Here is a 17615-nt window from a genome sequence, read left to right as displayed (position 1 = left end):
TGTAAAGGCGCGAGCTCGATGTATGCATACTTATTGTTTGCTACAGCTTGTTGTTTCGTACACAAGCAAGATCCCCGAGCACCCGAGCTTCGCAGCGTCGAGACTCCCAGCACTGGCTCGTCCACATACCTCGATTGGAACGCTAACAGGAAGGCTCAAGTACAAAAATACAACAAGCATGTGTAAAGACAAGCTATACGTCTCGGGCTTGTGCTAAAGCTTCGAGGCCTGACCATTTAGGTTAGTTTAGAGACCACAAATGACGCTCTCGGGACCAGAAAACAATCTCTTGTCGACGTATCGATCGAAACCGAAACCATGCCACCCTCCTCCCTGGCCAACTAGTTCCCAGAGTGCAACGCGCGCCGTGTTGCATGCGGGGCTTTATGGAAGTAGTCTATTTTTTCGCAACCCAATCTCAGGTGTCACATTATGATTAATTATCACCAGCTCGCTTGCACACGCAGTTTCTTTTTTTTTTTTTTTTAATTAAAGAAAGGTCCTATGAGAGGATATTGCTTGCGGAAGCTACGAGGATGACGTCATGCTCTCTTCCTTGGGTGCAACAATCCAGTGCAAGCGGCGCCAGATTCCATAGAGTTATTATATGTACATTATAATAACTCTATGCCAGATTCAGAAGAGGGACTTCTGAGTTTGGCTCCAGTCCTGAAATTAACTACTCTGTGGCCACTGGACTTTATCAAATATTCGCCACTGTTTTTGAAAATAGGTCATGCACCCCTGATTACCCTTGGGCAATGCATACCAGTTAAAAAATCACTATAGGGGAATAAAAGGGCATCATGAATGATTGTGGTAAAATACGTGTAGTTTACTTTGAAAGTACATTGTATTTATAGTACTTTACTTCAAGTACATTGCACCCAGTGTACTTACTAAATAAATAATTAAAAAGCGCGAACAAACGAGGACAATAAAACAATAAAGAAACACGGACGACAGGACAAGCGCCTGTCCTGTCGTCCGTGTTTATTGTCCTCGTTTGATTCAGTAATGGACCAACTAGCTCAAACCCAAGTTTTAATGAACTTACTACTTTACTTAAAGTACTTCACGTCTCATTTACTTTGTACTTTACTTAAAGTACCTTTTAGTACGCAAAAAAAAAAAAAAAAAAAAACTAATTACACATTTTCTGCCCAAAGGTAGCGCTAGAGATGGCGCGAGCTGTCACCCTATACAGAAAAAATGACGCTTTTATCTATCCAGAACTGACACGACAGACTACAGACAGCGCTACAGCAACTATAGCATATTTTTACTGACGGAAGAACGGAAGCAGGAGCAACGTTTACGGGAGCGTAGACGTGAGCAGACACGAGTATTTTTTAAAAACCAGTCATCAAACTGATTTCTCACGCATCGTAGATTATATCATGTTTATAATAGCATAGATATTTCTCCCTTGGAATTTCTCTTCCGCGCTTCCGAACACCACACAGAACGTAAACATGGACGTCGGAGAACTGCTAAGTTACAAAGTAATGTTTGGACGTTTCCGTAAAATTTACTATAGCCGTGCTTTGTCTACCCTATTAACAGAGATGGGACAGAAAATAACGCTTCTAATTTGAGTTCTCATCGATTGCAGCCTGCCAAAGAACCGAAACGAGGTCTTGGTGACGACGATGAAGCAGCAGACACCCGGCCTCGCAAGCGTTTGCAGCACAATGCGATCACGGGAGGAACCATGCGAATTTCGAGATTTGGTGAGGTCCTTCTAGCCTTTCCACTCTGTACTTTTGAGTGTTGCCTTGGAAGGATTCCAGACTGAACACTACCTTGTTGCAGCGCCGTTACGGGAGGAACCCGAGGCTCCCGCCAAAGAAGTGGAACGTGTGGAGCCGCCCGAACCGGAGCCCGATGTACGCGACTTTCGGAACAACTCTTTCTGCATTTCCCCGAATATCGGAGATCTCAGATTGGCCGCCTAGGTTCGGGAGCATACGAACACTTCAAAGCGCTGCGCACTGCTCCCACGTCTGTCTCGCCTGGTATCTTTGGCTGCTTCGTACCGGATTCTTGTCGCAAAGGCCATCTTTGTTTTCATCCAGTCAGGTGTCCAACATTTACATTTTGAGTAGTTGGGTGGCATTGGTCATGCATAAAAAAATGCACTTTGTTTTATGCGGCATAAGTATGGATTGTTGATTCTGTTGCAGAATCAGTATCATTGAATGGTTTGGGGTAAGGGGTGGTGGGAGAGAAGATACACGAATTGACAGTTTTGCCCAAGTCACGTCTACAATCAGCCTCTATGCGATTAGGTGCCTCCCTGGCCAGGAAACAGCTAGGTAGTAACTATTTCTATTCCGTGTAACGGGCTGTACACAAATGGTGCACCTAAAGGGACACTGACAGTGCATTTATGCTTGCCAAGGTTTTTATTTGTATATGACATATAAGAGCCCAATTACCAAAGAACACAATTTGCGGCTCAAAATTCGTTTTCTTTCCACCCGAAAACCGCCGATCAAGAACTGGCCGGTTTGAGTTGCGCTCACTTTCTTCTCCGTGGTCACGGGCCATTTTCTATGGTTTAGACACAGCCAGCAAAGATAATTAGAGTCGTGGGTCATCGAAGGCACACACGCAGTACAAAATATAGACAACAAATATGATACCCATTTTTTTGTGGCATCTAAAAAACTGCAAATACATTGATTGAAAAAAAAAAAAAGTTGCACAGCCACGTGACTTTCGGTAACTTTCTCCTCCTCAATATTTCTTTTTCCTCCCCAGTTCAGTTTCGAGCAGTTTCATATTTTGACTTTATTAGAAATATACATGACGCTGTAGCAAAATATTGATTGGGTAGTCTTCTAACATCATAATGGATAGTGTCCCTTTAAAGGACCACTGAAAAGGAAAAACTTTTTTAAACTGTGGTTGGGACTGGTGGGTGGGTCAAAAAAAAATGTTTACCCGGAAAAAAAATTTTTTTTAGAGCAATATTGACGGTGCGCAGCTTGTTTTCTTTCGGCATTTCGGGCGCGTGGAGGAGGGGTGGATCAACTTGGCCATCACGTTGAGGTGGAGAGATTGTATGACCATCTCGTTGAAGTGGAAAGGGTATGGCCATTCCGTGACGTCGAGGACTTTGCGCGCAGAATGAATCTCGCCGTCAATATTGCTCTGAAAAATTTTTTTTTTTCGCGTTAAATTTATTTTTGTGTTTAATTTTTTTTGTCATTGCTTTTTACAGTGAGCAATGGATTGAATTATGTGAAATAACTTTCAAGCTTTGATTTTTTGTCTCTTTTGGTTAAAGATTGACATGTTGGATGACACCTCCCTGAAAAAGCTCATCTTGAATTTTGAGAAAAGAGTACTGAAGAATCAGGAGCTAAGGATCAAGTATCCAGACTTGCCAGAAAAGTAAGTAACAATTTCTTCGTCTTTTTTTGTGTCTCCTTATTTCAAGAGGTATCTGAGACAAGCCAGAGGGATTCCTATATTAGATGTGCGAGCTGTGTGCATATGAATTATTTCCCCCATCTCACCTCCTTTTCATCCTGTACAAGTTTCTGAAAATGTGACTGGACCAGTCACCTAAAGTTTTGTCCAATTTAGCATTTGCCAAACTTTAAAAAAAACAAAACCTTCAGCAAATTTTCTGATGTGCAAACTCGGCCTGTACACCTGTACAATAACAGCTGCAGTGGGGCTGGAGAAATAGTGTTATGACAGCATTTCTTTGGGAAAATATTCACAGTCCGCGGCAGTAACAAAGAAAGCCACACTGACCGCTCATTCACACCGGAAGCGGATCCGCATTCACAAAGCGGTTGCGAACGCAGTTGTATAAAGATCCAGTACAATTTCACGCGCACTCGATGACATCAAGTGCGCGTGCAATTGTACTGGACCTTTATACAACCGCTTTCGCAACTGCTTTGCGAACGCAGATCCGCTTCCAGTGTGAATGAGCGGTTAATTCCTTCAAATGCAATATATGACGAATGCAATGCAATATATATGATTTGTGGCAATCCACAATGCAATTGTGAAATTATCTAGATTTCTTTGGGTGTTTGTAGACCATTCCACCTCTTATTGTGTTTGATATTCTGCAAAGAGAGCCGACGCACGTGCTTAGAATGCGCTCCACAGACGACGATGGCAGCGCGCAGAAGGCAATTAATGGAATGGTCTATACCGGGAGGTAAAGTACAAACTCAGTTGCCTGCATGTTTCTGTTGGGCTGACCCAAGTCAGGCTTTTGCGCCGTTCAACATAGTATGTTTCATACGCCGAGAAATCGGGAAGCCAATCAAATGCCAAGTTGTGTCATTAACCAAGGTTAAAACGCCGGTACTATGAGGAATTGTTGAGAAATAAGAGGCAAAGTTAGCGGCAAAGCTTGGACCATCGCCATGCTCTAGGCGTGTTGCTGTATTTAGCGAAAGCAAACATTTGCAGGTTCATGGACTCTGAGGTGGAGCTCAATGACATCCTCCAGGAGATGCACATTGTGGCCACTCAGCCAGAACTCTACCCCATTCTGGTCGAACTTAATGCTGTCCAGAGCATACTGGGACTTCTTTCTCACGAAAACACAGGTGACTTCTTATTCCACTCAGCTCTTCCCACTACCATTGACATTGACATAATTTTATTTAAAAAATAAAGAGACTAATTTAGCATTAACATGTAGGTTTTGTAAGGCGTCTCATTGCAACCCGAATGACTGTACCTGCACGACACCGACATAAAAGTTCAAATAAGGCTGAAGTGTGCTCAAAGTATTGAAATTCTACTTCTTTATTGACAAGATTGGTACCATTTTTAGGGGCGAAGCTCCTTAGGGTCTAGCCTTGTCCGTCCGGCGTCCGTGCTCACATCGATTGCACTGCCTCCGGGATCGGCTCACTTTAAGAAAAAAAGTATGCCCGCACGAGGGTTTGAACTCAGGACCGCTTGCTCACTAGGCAGACGTCTTAACCACTACACTACACTCCAACGTTGCATGTAGCCGCTCAGCGCCTATACAGGAGAGGGCGCTGCGGTCAAATGCATATATAACCGCGTTAAACTTTGCATGCATTTGCTCAACGTTTATAGACGAGAGGGCGCTGCGGTCAAATGCTCAACTGCGTATATAACCACAATCCATACCACACATTCTCTTTCTGACATGGACCGTTGACTTAAGCGGTGGAGATGCGTTCCCACGGCTTCTAGCGAATCCAGGCTGATCCGCTAGAAGAACCACTGGCTCTGCATTTCACCGACCATAAAGCAGTAATAATGAAGTCGAAACGCAACCCGGAACTCAGCACTATTTATGAGCAATGAAAAAGAATCAGCACCATTAGCACTACCTATGAACAATAAAATCAGTATCATCAGCACCACCAGAGCTTCGCCCCAATCAACATCATTCACCACATAAAGATGCGTCCATTTTTTTTTTTTTTTTTTGTAATTTTAATGTTCAAGTGGTCACTTTACCCTAAAGCCTAAGTAATAAAGTACTAGTCGTCAACACTTCTCAAAGAACTAGTGCTTTTGTTGCTTTGAGATTGTGACATTTCCACTTGCGTGAAAGCACTCTCAAATCTCGGAAGGAACCATTCTGTTCTCTTTTTTGCTGCTGGGATTATTTTGAAAGTCCTTCATATATAGTTCTATCCCAGGCCATAGATGTTTTACATGTTCTGGTCATGGAAGTATGGTCGTTTTTGTCTACATTGCCCTAGAGTCACTAAATAAAGCTACGCTTTCAGAGTATTGAAACTCCAAAACTATGCGCCTGAAACGCGTCGGGCGCCGCCATCTTGGGTCCACGCGAAGACGGAGGAGCGACTCTAGCCGAGCCAAGCCGAGCTGTAGCCGTCGTCAGCTGCCGCAGCCGTGGCAGTGAATCAAGGTCGAGTTGTTCGTATCTCGACGTAACACGGAAAACGGGAGTGCTGAGCAACGGACTTCAGCGTGCGCTCACAGTGAACAGCAGCAAGCAGAGGACCGCTGGACCCAAGATGGTGGCATTGAGAAAACGCGATGATGATGATGATAGCGACTTACGTGACTGCCGCTGTCTAATGATGCAGCAGCAAACCAGAAGATTGTTGGATAGAGTGACTGTTTTGTTGGCAAAATGCCAAAGAAAAGGAATGAGGTACTCTGAAAGCGTAGCTTATTTAGTGGCTGCATTGCCCCAGCTCTGAGAAAGTGTTCTCTTTTACCTAGACTTTTTTGACAGGCAGCATTTTATTAAACACCTGGCTATACAGCATGGAATGGTCTGGAATGCAAGCAGCAACTCAATCCTAGCAATGTCTCTGCAGAATTACATCTGAATGGAGAGTGCTATTGCACACTTGGTTTTTTATCGTTGACGCATTGTTTTATCACCTGAAAGGTTAACACTGTGTCCAGCAGACGTCAATCCTTCCCAACCTGTCTGATATTACGGACCATGGTATGCTGGCGAACTTTAAAACGTGCAATGAAGCTTTTTTTGTTCAGCGAGTCGTGACAGCTTCGTGTGTGGTTCCTTCAGACATTTCCATTGCGGTTGTCGACCTTGTGCAAGAACTGACAGATGTGGACTCTCTGCACGAAAGCCAGGAGGGAGCCGACGTGTTGATTGACGCATTGGTGAGTGTTCGCCTTGGATATTCTGCCATACCACTTGTCCAATTGGGCAGTATTGCCTAAAAAAGCCACATCTTTTTCTAGATTGATGGGCAAATCGTAGCCCAACTTGTGCAAAACTTGGACCGCCTAGATGAAACCATCAAGGAGGAATCGGAAGGAGTTCACAACACTCTGGGTCAGCTCCCATTTGTTATCTTTTTCTTTTCTTCAGGCCTGGAGAGATGCATTATTTAAATGCAAACAAATAAGGAAAGAAATATGGGCAAGATGTGAACAGGCTATTCTAGGTTATGCGAGTTCACAAGAGCTCCCTTTGCACAGGGGGTTTAGCCCAGTTGATTGCAAGAGATAAAATAATCCTTTGGTTTCTCTACGGAGGCTTTGTCAATGGATGCTCAAGCGAAAGTTAGGTCGAGAAATGTGAGCATCCTAAATACTCGTTTACAAAACAATCGGCACATGTGAACAAAAACAGATACCCAGTGCTTGTCTAGCTTTAATTTGTCAGTGAGAAAATTTTCCATGGTCCTTTTAAGTCTATTTTCGATTCAGATTAACCATATTGTGATGCAGGCAGTTTTTCATGCTTTCATCATGCCATGACAATATAGTTCACATAGAGGCCAGTGCTGCTACCCTATACATGCCTTGCACCATCACATCAGTGGCCATGGTGAAGAACCTTGCTACTGTGCACGTACCTTCTGCAGCATATATTTCACACTACCAAATTTGTTTTCGTCAAGAACAAGTAGGAATAACCATTGGTATGGTGACGTCAGGTGCAAGCCATGTATAGAACTTGGCAGGGGTATTGCAGGATTGAAATTAAAACCATTTAATGCAAGCATATTAAAATATTGAGTACCTCAATTACCTTGGCAGCGATCATCGAGAATCTGGCAGAGTTTCGACCAGAACTTAGTGTTCAAGCAGCTGAACAGGGACTGTTGGCCTGGATCCTGAAGCGGCTGAAGGTATGCAACATAGGAATACTTCAGACATGGATACGTTGAGCATAGTCTCTTCATATTTTTTGCAGGCCAAAATGCCGTTTGATGCTAATAAGCTATACTGCAGCGAGATTCTCTCCATTCTGCTACAGAATCATGAGGGTAAGATCTTGCAATTAAACTGTTTTTGTAGTATGACTGGAAATTGCAGTGCATATATTGGATGTCCTCTGAAATTCATACAGAAAACAAGAAGCTGCTTGGTGAAATTGATGGGATTGACACCCTGCTGCAACAGCTCTCGGTATGTTACCCTCAAAGCTGCCATTTGCAAAAGTTGTGGTATTTTTCGTAGCTGCTATCTGCATCTTTGTGAATAATTATGAATGAGCTGATTTGACAGCATCAATGATTGCAATTTTTGTGAAGTTTAAGAATCTCCAGCAAGAACCAGGGTCATCTTGTCGAGCAGCTTGCTCCTGGTGGTTTTGCATTTAAAGGCCGATGTACAGTTTGTGCTTTCCACTTTTTCTTACTCCATCGTTTCTCCCATCCTGTCCCCTAACACGGCTCCCCTCGCCACTCGGGAGAGGAGGGCGCTTAGGGTATCTTCCCTGCAGAAGACAGAGGTTGTAAGCAGGCCTGGCATCTTGCTGCGGTCCGTTCGGATGGGGCATATTTTTTAGTGAACTCTACAGCTTTAAAAGTGTAGCACTAAGAAAATAGCTGCCCAAACGAATCTGGATTCCATTTCGTGTCAGAGATGCAATAAACTCTGGTAGCCCGGAATCCCAGGTGTTGTGAATGGTACCTTCCTCGTAGTCGGGCAAATGCATCATCTCGTTTTTTCAGTACTTCAAACGCCATGACCCAAACAGTTCCGACGAGATGGAAATGATGGAGAACCTCTTTGGGGCCCTCTGCTCAAGCCTCATGTGTGCTCCAAACAGAGAACGTTTCCTCAAGGGGGAGGGACTCCAGCTCATGAACCTCATGCTCAGGTTGGAAAGTTCTCTGCTCCTTTGGACATTGGTGCTCATCTTACCCTAGCACGTCTTTGGCCCACCAGGGGTTTATCCAGGATTAACATTCTGGGGGTGTTACAAATTCCTGGGAAGGGCTCTGGGGTATAAACCATAGGTTTGTGTACTTTGAAATGCATGAGAAAAAGGAGCACTGGTGACCGCCAAGGAACCATATGGTCAATGCCTCCTTAGCAGTCCCTTCTGCAACCCTGTGCAGCATTTTTGCGACAAACTGCACCACTATTGACCGATGGCATGGTAAACCACCTTCCCTTCTGTTTTGAAGGGGGCACTAATGTAAATTTGAAAAATGTTATGGTTGAAACACCAACCTGAGGTGTTCAGGACAATAGATGATCAATTTCTCGCCCCATGTCGATTAAATGGTGCTGCCCCTGAACATTAGCAGGAGAAAGGGGACAGCGGTGACATGAGTGCGAGGGCACGCCTGCATGCATATTCCCCTTTGTCATGGGAACAGAGAACTGCTGTTGCTTTCTAGTTTTTACTAATGTGGTTCATGGTTCCCAGCCACATAGTGTTGCTTCTTTGATGGCACCACCAGGCAGATGTGCAGCAGGACTATGTTGCAACATCTGCCATTCGCAAGAACTAAGGAGGCAATACCAGCATTGCTTCCAACCGCTGCACCTGTATGGTCATGTCAGCCATGTTTTCTGTCTGTTGACAAGCTGTGACAGTGTTGTCCATTCTTACCTTTCAGGGAGAAGAAAGTATCGCGAAGTGGGGCCCTGAAAGTCCTGGACTTCGCCACATCCAATGTGGAAGGAGTCGACAACTGCAACAAATTTGTGGACATCCTCGGGCTTCGGACTGTGTTTCCTCTGTTTATGCAAACCCCCAGAAAGTACAAGAAAAAGGGAGCTTCCCCAGAGGAACACGAGGGTCAGTTCCACTTTGCTTTGCATACTTTGAGCGGTGCATGTTGGCATCCCCTGCACTAGTGGAGCGGCTCTGGTTACCATGGTTGTCGATGGTATACTAAATGTACTCGTGTTGCTGCACACTGTGGGTCTGCTGACTATGTGCGCAGGATTAAGATACATTTAAATTCCTTTCCAACGTCCTCTCGATTATTGCATATAAATACATTTCAATTTCATTCTTGTCTTCCGCCTGGTAGTTTTCAAATTTCTCAAGAATATGACATGCTGTACACCACAGGTGTGTGGCAGTGTACAGCAAGAGCTTTGTTTTAGAGCGTGTGCAGTAGTGTTATTGAAAACTGCCAAAACTTTCCTCTACAGAGCATGTCTGTTCTGTAATTGCATCAATGCTCAAGAACTGCAAGGCAACTCAGCGGCAGCGGCTGCTCAACAAGTTCACTGAAAACGATCATGAGAAGGTGAGCACAGAGTTTGGACAACGTGAGCACAGGGGTGTGCCAAACAATACTGCTAATTGGATTACTTCTTTTCAGGTTGACAGATTGATGGAATTGCACTTTAAGTACTTAGAAAAAGTACATGCAATTGACAACCAGATAGAAAGAGAGAAGGAGGTTGGTTTTTGCAGCTGAAGCTGCTTACATTGATATATTTCCTATGTACAACAGTTGCATACAATACTCTTAGAAAAATAGTCTACTTGCCCTTTCTCATGAGAGTTGAAGCATGGTGGCATTAGTGTATAGTTGCTGGTTTTTCAGCATTTGTGAGTTTGGATCCGCGAGATTTCCGAGAAACGGGCAATTCAAACACTGTAAAACAAATTCTGCGGAATGCTAGTGGACTAGGGCTAGTTGATAGAAAGCATGAGGTGAAGGATCTCGGAACAATAGACCCTCTCTCATTTACAACTTTCAGAATCCCACTCCTGACGAAGACGAGACTGGAGCGGACCTGGAGGAAAAATTTTACTTGCGCAGGCTGGATGCGGGGCTTTTTACGTTGCAACTTGTGGATTACATCATGCTCGACATCTGCAGTTCGGGACCACCATCTGTGAGACTCCATTGCAGAATGCGTGTGGCAGACTTGTTCACTCATTACTGTTCAAAATTTGTTGCAGATTAAGCAGAGGGTCCAGCAAATCCTGAATTTACGAGGTGGATCCATCAAGACCATTCGAAACATTATGAGGGGTAAAGTTTTTTTTTCTTTTTCTGTGCTGCGCAGCGTACGATACGTTTCGCACTTGTATTGGTGAAATCTAACAGCCGTTGGCATCTTTCAGAGTATGCCGGAAACCTTGGGGATGCAAAAGATGAAACTCTGAAAGAAGCAGAGCAACAGCGGATACTGCAACTTGTGGACCGCTTTTGAGGAGTTGTAAGGGTGGGTGTGTCCTGTAAATAAAACATTGACTCTTTGCACAAGCTGGTGGTTGAAAGTGAAATAAATCATCTTCATGGCAACTTGAATTTGGTCTTTAATCCATCCAACAGTCAGTGGAACAGCCGTAAAGTTATGCGTGGTACATTTCTTCAAAATATGGCAAGTTCAAGTCGAAAGCATATGAATGCTGTCACCTCTACCAACCCTATACCACAGTGTAAAAGGTTCAGGCAATGTTAAGTGCATCTACCAGAAGGGTAGGCTACATCCAGATCAGTGGTAGAACGTGATATGCAAACTAATAGAAAAAGGTTACCTAAGGTTGCCTAAGAATGATTATATAAATGATAACATAAAAAGTAACAGTACAAAATTACATTATCAATAGGAACGACCTCAACCCTACCCCTACTTGAAAGCATGACCTAGATTTGTTTTTGTGATTTCACTGGAGTATTTGCCAGAAAGAATGCTATAGAAGAGTCCCTTTCTAAACATAGAGACAAGGGTAGTGAGGGAAAAACCAGATTCAACTTTTGGCAACTCTTCACCAAGACGTGCAACCCACTTTGTACCATTGCTTGCATGGTACCACTTAAACCTCGCTCTCTGGAGTACCCTTAGCTTTAGCCACACCGGTAGATCCAATGAGCTCATCGAGCCTTGCCATGATGTTGTCCGACCTGTGCTCGCCAAGGTAGTCTGCACGCCCCTGTTCCCATGCCAGCATGCCGGAGAAGTCGTCCACGAACGATAGTGGACCATTGTCGCTCTCCATTGGAAGGTTGCAATTTTCGTCGACACCGACCGGTTGCTTAACTGCAGCTTCTTGCGACTCTAAGCCTCCATTGCTCTCGATGCTGGCCCGTGTGGGTACTAGAGAAGCCGGTGGTGTAGTGACCTTGGCTGTAGTTTCCGGGGGCAGCCGGGGACCAGGTGGGAGGTAGATGCTGGGCTTCGCATGAAGCCGGAACGAGGGGGCCGGCAGACAGACGACTGGCTCGGCAATCAGGGAAGACGGGAAGTGCTGGAGGATGTCCAACGCACAAACGTAACGATGCTCGTGCACTTTTTCCTGGATGCTCTGCATATGTGGCAAATTGGTCGATGTCGCCGTTTTAGTGTCGTTTAAGAAAAGTGTTTTAAACACTAAACAATCTTGGGTTACACAATTCATTAGCGAGCTGAGCAATGCACTTTAAGTCTAATGGCAAAGCTCGGTAGCCCAGAAACAAGATGCCAGCTTGCTTCAACAGTTCTGAGAACAAACTTGTCGATCAACCTTTCATGAACAATCCTGAACCATTATTAACTCCAGTTCTATCAACTGGACTACTGACTGACCAAGGCTTTTATCTCCAGCCAGGTACAATGAGAGCCACTAAAATTTCCCAGAGTACTACATTTCGAGGCATCTTTAAGTGGCTATGTTGACAGCCTCTAGCCGACAGAAATGTCTGTCCCATTTTCGATACGGCGAGAGGGTTTGTATAGTTTCAATCATATCCCCTAAATTATGAATAAAGGCAGTGAAACTTTTCTAAAAATTGGCCCCCAAAGTTGGGCATTCCGTGAATATCCACTTTTTTTTCTGAACTCCTGAATTTGCAATAGCGTAGCACCAAGGCCCAACTGTGTGACCAAGAGCCTGTCAAGTCTAGAATAACTCTGTGATGTGATTGCTGCACCATTTGCGCCAAACTGCTAACCCTACTACATTTCGCCCAAATGTGATGAATTTTCGCCAACATTTCTTTTAATTATACTTTGTTAATATTGAAAATAAAATAGCTGATGCCTCACTACACGGCTGCATCGTTACGCTAGGCTTGTCCAAGCTTTCAGAACTTTAGATTATCACCTTAAATAACATACTACTCGATTTGGTATCTGTATCAAACACTGATAGTACCCGGAAGTCACGCAATATTTCTTGTGTTTGAGGTCTGTTTTGGTAGGTAGCTTCGTTGAGTGCGCTTCTCACCATGCACTGGTGCGCTGCAGTGAAGAGAGAACCGCAAAGTAGGCATCGCGATTTTGCGTTCGTTGCTTGGCTGCAGCGCAGCCGTGTACTAGAGAGAAAACACTAATCCAAAGCAGGATGAAGAAAAAAAAATTCAGCCTTTCCACTCTCGTGAAGAAGGAAGACCCGCAGAGCTGTACTCGATACACTGTGCTTCTTCATTGTCATCTGTTTTCCCACCAACAGGCCCAACTATCCATTCTTCTATTATAGCTGGAAAGGTTGCCGCCATCTACGAGCAACGGCGGAAACCATACTGGTTGTGTGCTTGCCGCCGTCGCTTATAGATGGCGGCAGCTGTTAAGGTTAGTTTTTTGTCGACATACAAGGACATGATCCTGGGGAACCTAGCCCCTTAACAGCTCCGCTGTAAAAAAAAACGATAAGGGCTGATGTAACAACTCCACCTTGCAGTAAAAGAGTTCTGAATAAGACCGCTGGAAAGGTTGCTCAATATTATTCTGTTCAAACATTATTTCCATGAAGTATAAATTTGTTTACCTTTGGCTCCGTACCTAAAACAATTATTCACAGCAGGTCATACTGTTCTTCATCACTTAGCATATTGTTGTTGTGCCTGGTGCTTCTAAATGCAACTAAAATGCTAGCTAGTTCTGAGTTAGAGGCATTTGAGGAGATAAAACCTGCCATGCATTGATGCTAACAAAAGGTTGCACAGAAGTGAGAAAGCAAACTAGGAAATGTCTTGATGGACAGAACAACACACATAATATTCACAGTGGTAGGAACGAAAATGAAAAGAGTACTTGTGCTCCAAAATGACTCGGACCAGTTGCATCATTGATAACTCTGAAGGCCCATTCACACACTTGAAGCTGCTTAGGACTGTGTGCCTTAAAACCTCTTGAAATCTCTTGCGACGAAAGGAGACGCTGGCATCATCTACGCAGCGACCCTGGAACTGCATTTCACTAGAGCAGGGGGGTCTAAACCCTGGCCAATCTGGCCCGCGCAGGTACTTCCTACCGGCCTGTGGCTGGTTGCGGTTCTTTTGATGAATGCCGGCCCACTTCCAGCAGGTCCGCTGCTACTAGCGCAATAATAGGCGCGTTTAGTGAAATGGTGGTGCAACGCGGACCAACTGCGTAAACAAAAATACCAGAAAAAAATTAGATAAAACTACCTGTCGTAAGGTGTACCCTCTTTATTCGTTGGACACTGTCATCACCAGCATCACCATTCTTAGTCCGTTTCATATCTGCGTAACTATGTATGTTAGAAGTCCTTTGTGTTCCCACCTATATAGCGCTTAGCGTCGCCCGTCGTATCTGTCGCATATTGTCGGCATCAGTTCTATCATTCTTGCTAGTCTTCTGCCCTGTCGGAATGTGCCAAAGTTCCCACGCACTTTGAACTTATGCCCGTCGAGTTTTCTGGGTCCCAATTATCGTGCAACATCATAAGTAGCTAAATATTAAATTTAAAAATAAAGTAGATGTATTCATCCGCCTCATATTCTACACTTTAAATTTTTACCAACATTCAATTTTGTATTTAAACGTTTGTCTAGGATTATTTATTTGGTTTTTCCTCGTTTAATACTTAATTATTAATTCCGCGGCCCTCGAGACGGCAACAGATCTCCGATCCGCTCCCTTGGCCAAAAAGTTTGGAGACCCCTAGAGCAAAAGTTTTGTGGTATTTGAGAGATTAAATGTAAGTACCATCTATGAGAAATGGTTGTTTCTAACATTAAAAAAAGATTAACCACAAAAAAAAAAAAAAAAGGCGAGAAAAAAATAGAAAATATACGGGATTGCCACATGTTGCACGGCTACCCGATAGATGGTGCCCAATGTGTCCTCTCGTTGCAAGAGATTGTAAAGGGTTTCAAGACACACAATCCTAAGCAGTCACACGTGTGTGAATGGGCCTTGAGCCTCGCGGATAAACTTTATACCCACGAGAGGGTGCGCTCAAATAGCAGAAAATGGGAAGCAGCCTAGAACTGGATTATAGCTGCTTAGGGAAACAATCATGAAGCTCAATGTGGTGCATCGACGAGATAGCTTCCAATGTTGTGTATGAAAAATTGGACGACAAGCTATATTTGAGAGGGGAAGATCCTCCGGGAAAGGATAGCAAGGGGAACCTTTTGTGCAACTCGAGTGCGACTGCCCGACGTCGGCCTCCCATCACGTCCGTCTACCACTTTGAGTAAACGGGCCGCGTCAAGGGTGCTTTCTAATGCCCATTTTTTTGTCGCATCACCAACGGTCGTGCTCACAAGACTGAGCGAAGCCACCTTCGGGGTTTTTGTAGAAGCCATGTAACAGATGAACGGCAGCTTGCCTACGTTTGAAAAAGATGTAATGCAGCGAGCGAGTGTTCCAAAATGCATCTTTGGTGCAGCCGAACGCAAAGAGGGGCACGCCAATCAAAAGGCAACATAGAGATTGCGCGGTGAATGTGCGACGACGAGGCAGTCATGACGCGCATCACTGGTCGAGGTAGGGGGGAAATATAAGCGTGTGGGTGCATTTGGCGGGTAAAACAAGCATGCAAGGTGTGCAAGGAGCAGACAAACTTGCACACCATATACTATAGCAATTCTGCAAAGCAACTTAGAGCTGTTACAAAATCTTTCTTTTGTGAGTACAATAAGCATAAATACAAAGAGGGCCAAATGGGTCTGACTCCGTTTGAATTAATCTTGGACAGTCCAATTTATTGCACAAATTATGGCTAAGTGGTGCATTTGTTTCGTGAAAATATCAAAGTTACAAATAAAAACTAAAATTTTTCGATGGCTGAGTATGGAGTTAAGCTTTTAGGTTAGAAGTGAAAAGGTGTTTGAGGCATCTTATTGGGAAAAACCAGGAACAACAGCAAAGTTGGAAGGATTTGCTTTGCTTTCCTTTCCGTTCTTGTTAAGGGGGGACACTGGCTAGAGATTTAACTTCTGAACTATTCAACTGATTGGAATCAAATTTGCAGGAGAGATTTAACATCAAATGTATGTGTATTGTGCAAACTTTCAGCGCTCTGGGACAATTTTACATACTTGCATAAGAAGATATGTCACTCTTCGTTAGGCAATCGAAGCTATTAAGCACCATTTTGACTGCTTGAATATAATAATAATAATATAATAATATACTTTATTTTCTGGTAGTGTCCAAAAACGGCCACGAAGGCCTACTTATTGGTACACTATAAACAAAATCACAATCACATTAAAGATGCATTTCTCTGTTGAGGCACAAATAAATCAATACTAACTACAAAATTAACAAACGTAATACACGCATATACCAAGACACTACAGATAACACAAAGAGCTAAAATCAAAACACAATGCTAGAAACGCAAACAAAATTTCACACTCTATAAATGCTTCACCATTTTTAAAAACGTATCTGCATAAAGCAGGGGATGTGGGACTTCGGGCTGTCTAGTTTTAATGCGAAAGCATTAACTGTCTCATGGAGTGAGCCGACGTCATCAGCTTTGAAACCATGCAAAACAGCACTTTAAAGGGATGGTGAACCGTAATTTGGATTTAAAAAAAACAATGCTGGAGATGTAGGCGGGACGCTACAATCCCTACAACACTACTAGTAAGGCGATATCTGAAATGGACGGCCGTATTTTTGGAAAACGTCGAGATTGAACCAAGCCGACGAGTCACGTATATCAAGATACCTAGTTTCCTCTTCTCTCCGCTTCGCTCCCTCAAGGCCGCGAGGCGGAGAAGACGCGAGGTCGTTCCCTCTCCTTCTCGGAGAAACATGACGTCAACATTCCCGCCAAATGCGCCTCTTTTTTTTAAAAATACGGTCATCCGTTCGAGATTTCGCTGTATGAAAGATGTTTTGGTGTTTGTAGCATCCCGTTGCACGCTTTTGCTGCGTGTTTTGGGGAATCCAGATTTCGGTTCAGCATCCCCTTAATGAACCACGTGCAAAGCTAGCCAACGGCACCTTTTACACTTTGGTCCCACTGGCTGGCGCTTGTCGACAAGGCTCCGATTGGCTGCTGCACGCCAGTTTGTGTGACGTCATCCTGACTGTGTTATCACACTTGTGTTATCACTAATCACTGCATTTGCTCGCCTCTTATCGGTAGTATGGCACGTGGCAATGTCTACGGCGCATGGAATAAACCAAGGGGTTCGTTCTGCTGAGAACTATGTTGCTGTCTGTTCCTTCCCCGTGCCGCAAGGCACATGACAGTTTGAACGATCGCTCACCCGATGGCGCTGCGTGTCCGTGAGGCAGCGGCTCCACCGCTCCACGCCCAAGGTCAGCGCGTTGTATGCCGCAGATTAAAGAAGGGAGCGAAGGGCAGCGCGCGTGCTTTCACATTCACAACTCATAAGAAGTGCTTAGGTGTATTTCGAGCCTTTCTTATAACTCAAATGTAAATATTGCAGGAAGCGTCATTACCTCAAAATATGAGATGCATATCTGCCCTATGACAATTTTTTAAAAGTTTTTTTTTTTCTCAATGAGGGTTTCAACTTAAAATAAAATAGACGCAGAAGTAGACGCAGAAGCCTCCTCCACCTATGGGGGCGCCCCGTGGTACCGAACGCGTGCAGCATGCGACGACATCGTGACATTGTCGGTCCTGGCCAGCTACTACCTTACGAATGGTCAAAGCTGCGAAATGCTTGTTTTAGTCGAAATACAAAAAAATAAGTGGCGCGAACCGTTTCTATTATTTA

The 17615-nt window shown here is 44.1% G+C and overlaps 2 protein-coding genes across 3 annotated transcripts in view; one reads left to right on the top strand and one right to left on the bottom strand.

Moving 5' to 3' along the window:
- Positions 1-1250: 1250 nt before the first annotated feature.
- LOC8028359 (beta-catenin-like protein 1) lies at positions 1251-10988 on the top strand. 2 transcript variants are annotated; one of them, XM_002410923.5, is made up of 17 exons: positions 1251-1505; positions 1616-1733; positions 1816-1889; positions 3296-3402; positions 4447-4586; positions 6530-6627; positions 6709-6802; positions 7513-7604; positions 7670-7742; positions 7826-7884; positions 8433-8581; positions 9330-9511; positions 9874-9971; positions 10047-10127; positions 10432-10569; positions 10637-10709; positions 10802-10988. In XM_002410923.5, exons 1-17 carry the CDS (start codon positions 1476-1478, stop codon positions 10888-10890), a joined length of 1695 nt encoding a protein of 564 aa, XP_002410968.1. In that variant the 5' UTR covers positions 1251-1475; the 3' UTR covers positions 10891-10988. The 2 variants fall into 2 exon arrangements, with proteins under 2 accessions (XP_002410968.1, XP_040356029.1); XM_040500095.2 differs by having other exon boundaries at positions 1276-1505; positions 9874-10127.
- Positions 10979-17615, bottom strand: part of LOC8028358 — a 25354-nt gene continuing 18717 nt past the window's right edge. Inside the window, exon 7 of the mRNA XM_029971868.4 lies at positions 10979-11986. Coding sequence (XP_029827728.3) covers positions 11498-11986 — 489 coding nt within the window. The 3' untranslated portion in view covers positions 10979-11497. The remainder of the gene's footprint in view (positions 11987-17615) is intronic.

The sequence above is a fragment of the Ixodes scapularis genome, unplaced genomic scaffold (assembly GCF_016920785.2).
Source record: "Ixodes scapularis isolate PalLabHiFi unplaced genomic scaffold, ASM1692078v2 PGA_scaffold9__187_contigs__length_104089568, whole genome shotgun sequence".
Classification (NCBI taxonomy): Eukaryota; Metazoa; Arthropoda; class Arachnida; order Ixodida; family Ixodidae; genus Ixodes; species Ixodes scapularis.
This window is presented reverse-complemented; position numbering and strand designations above follow the sequence as displayed.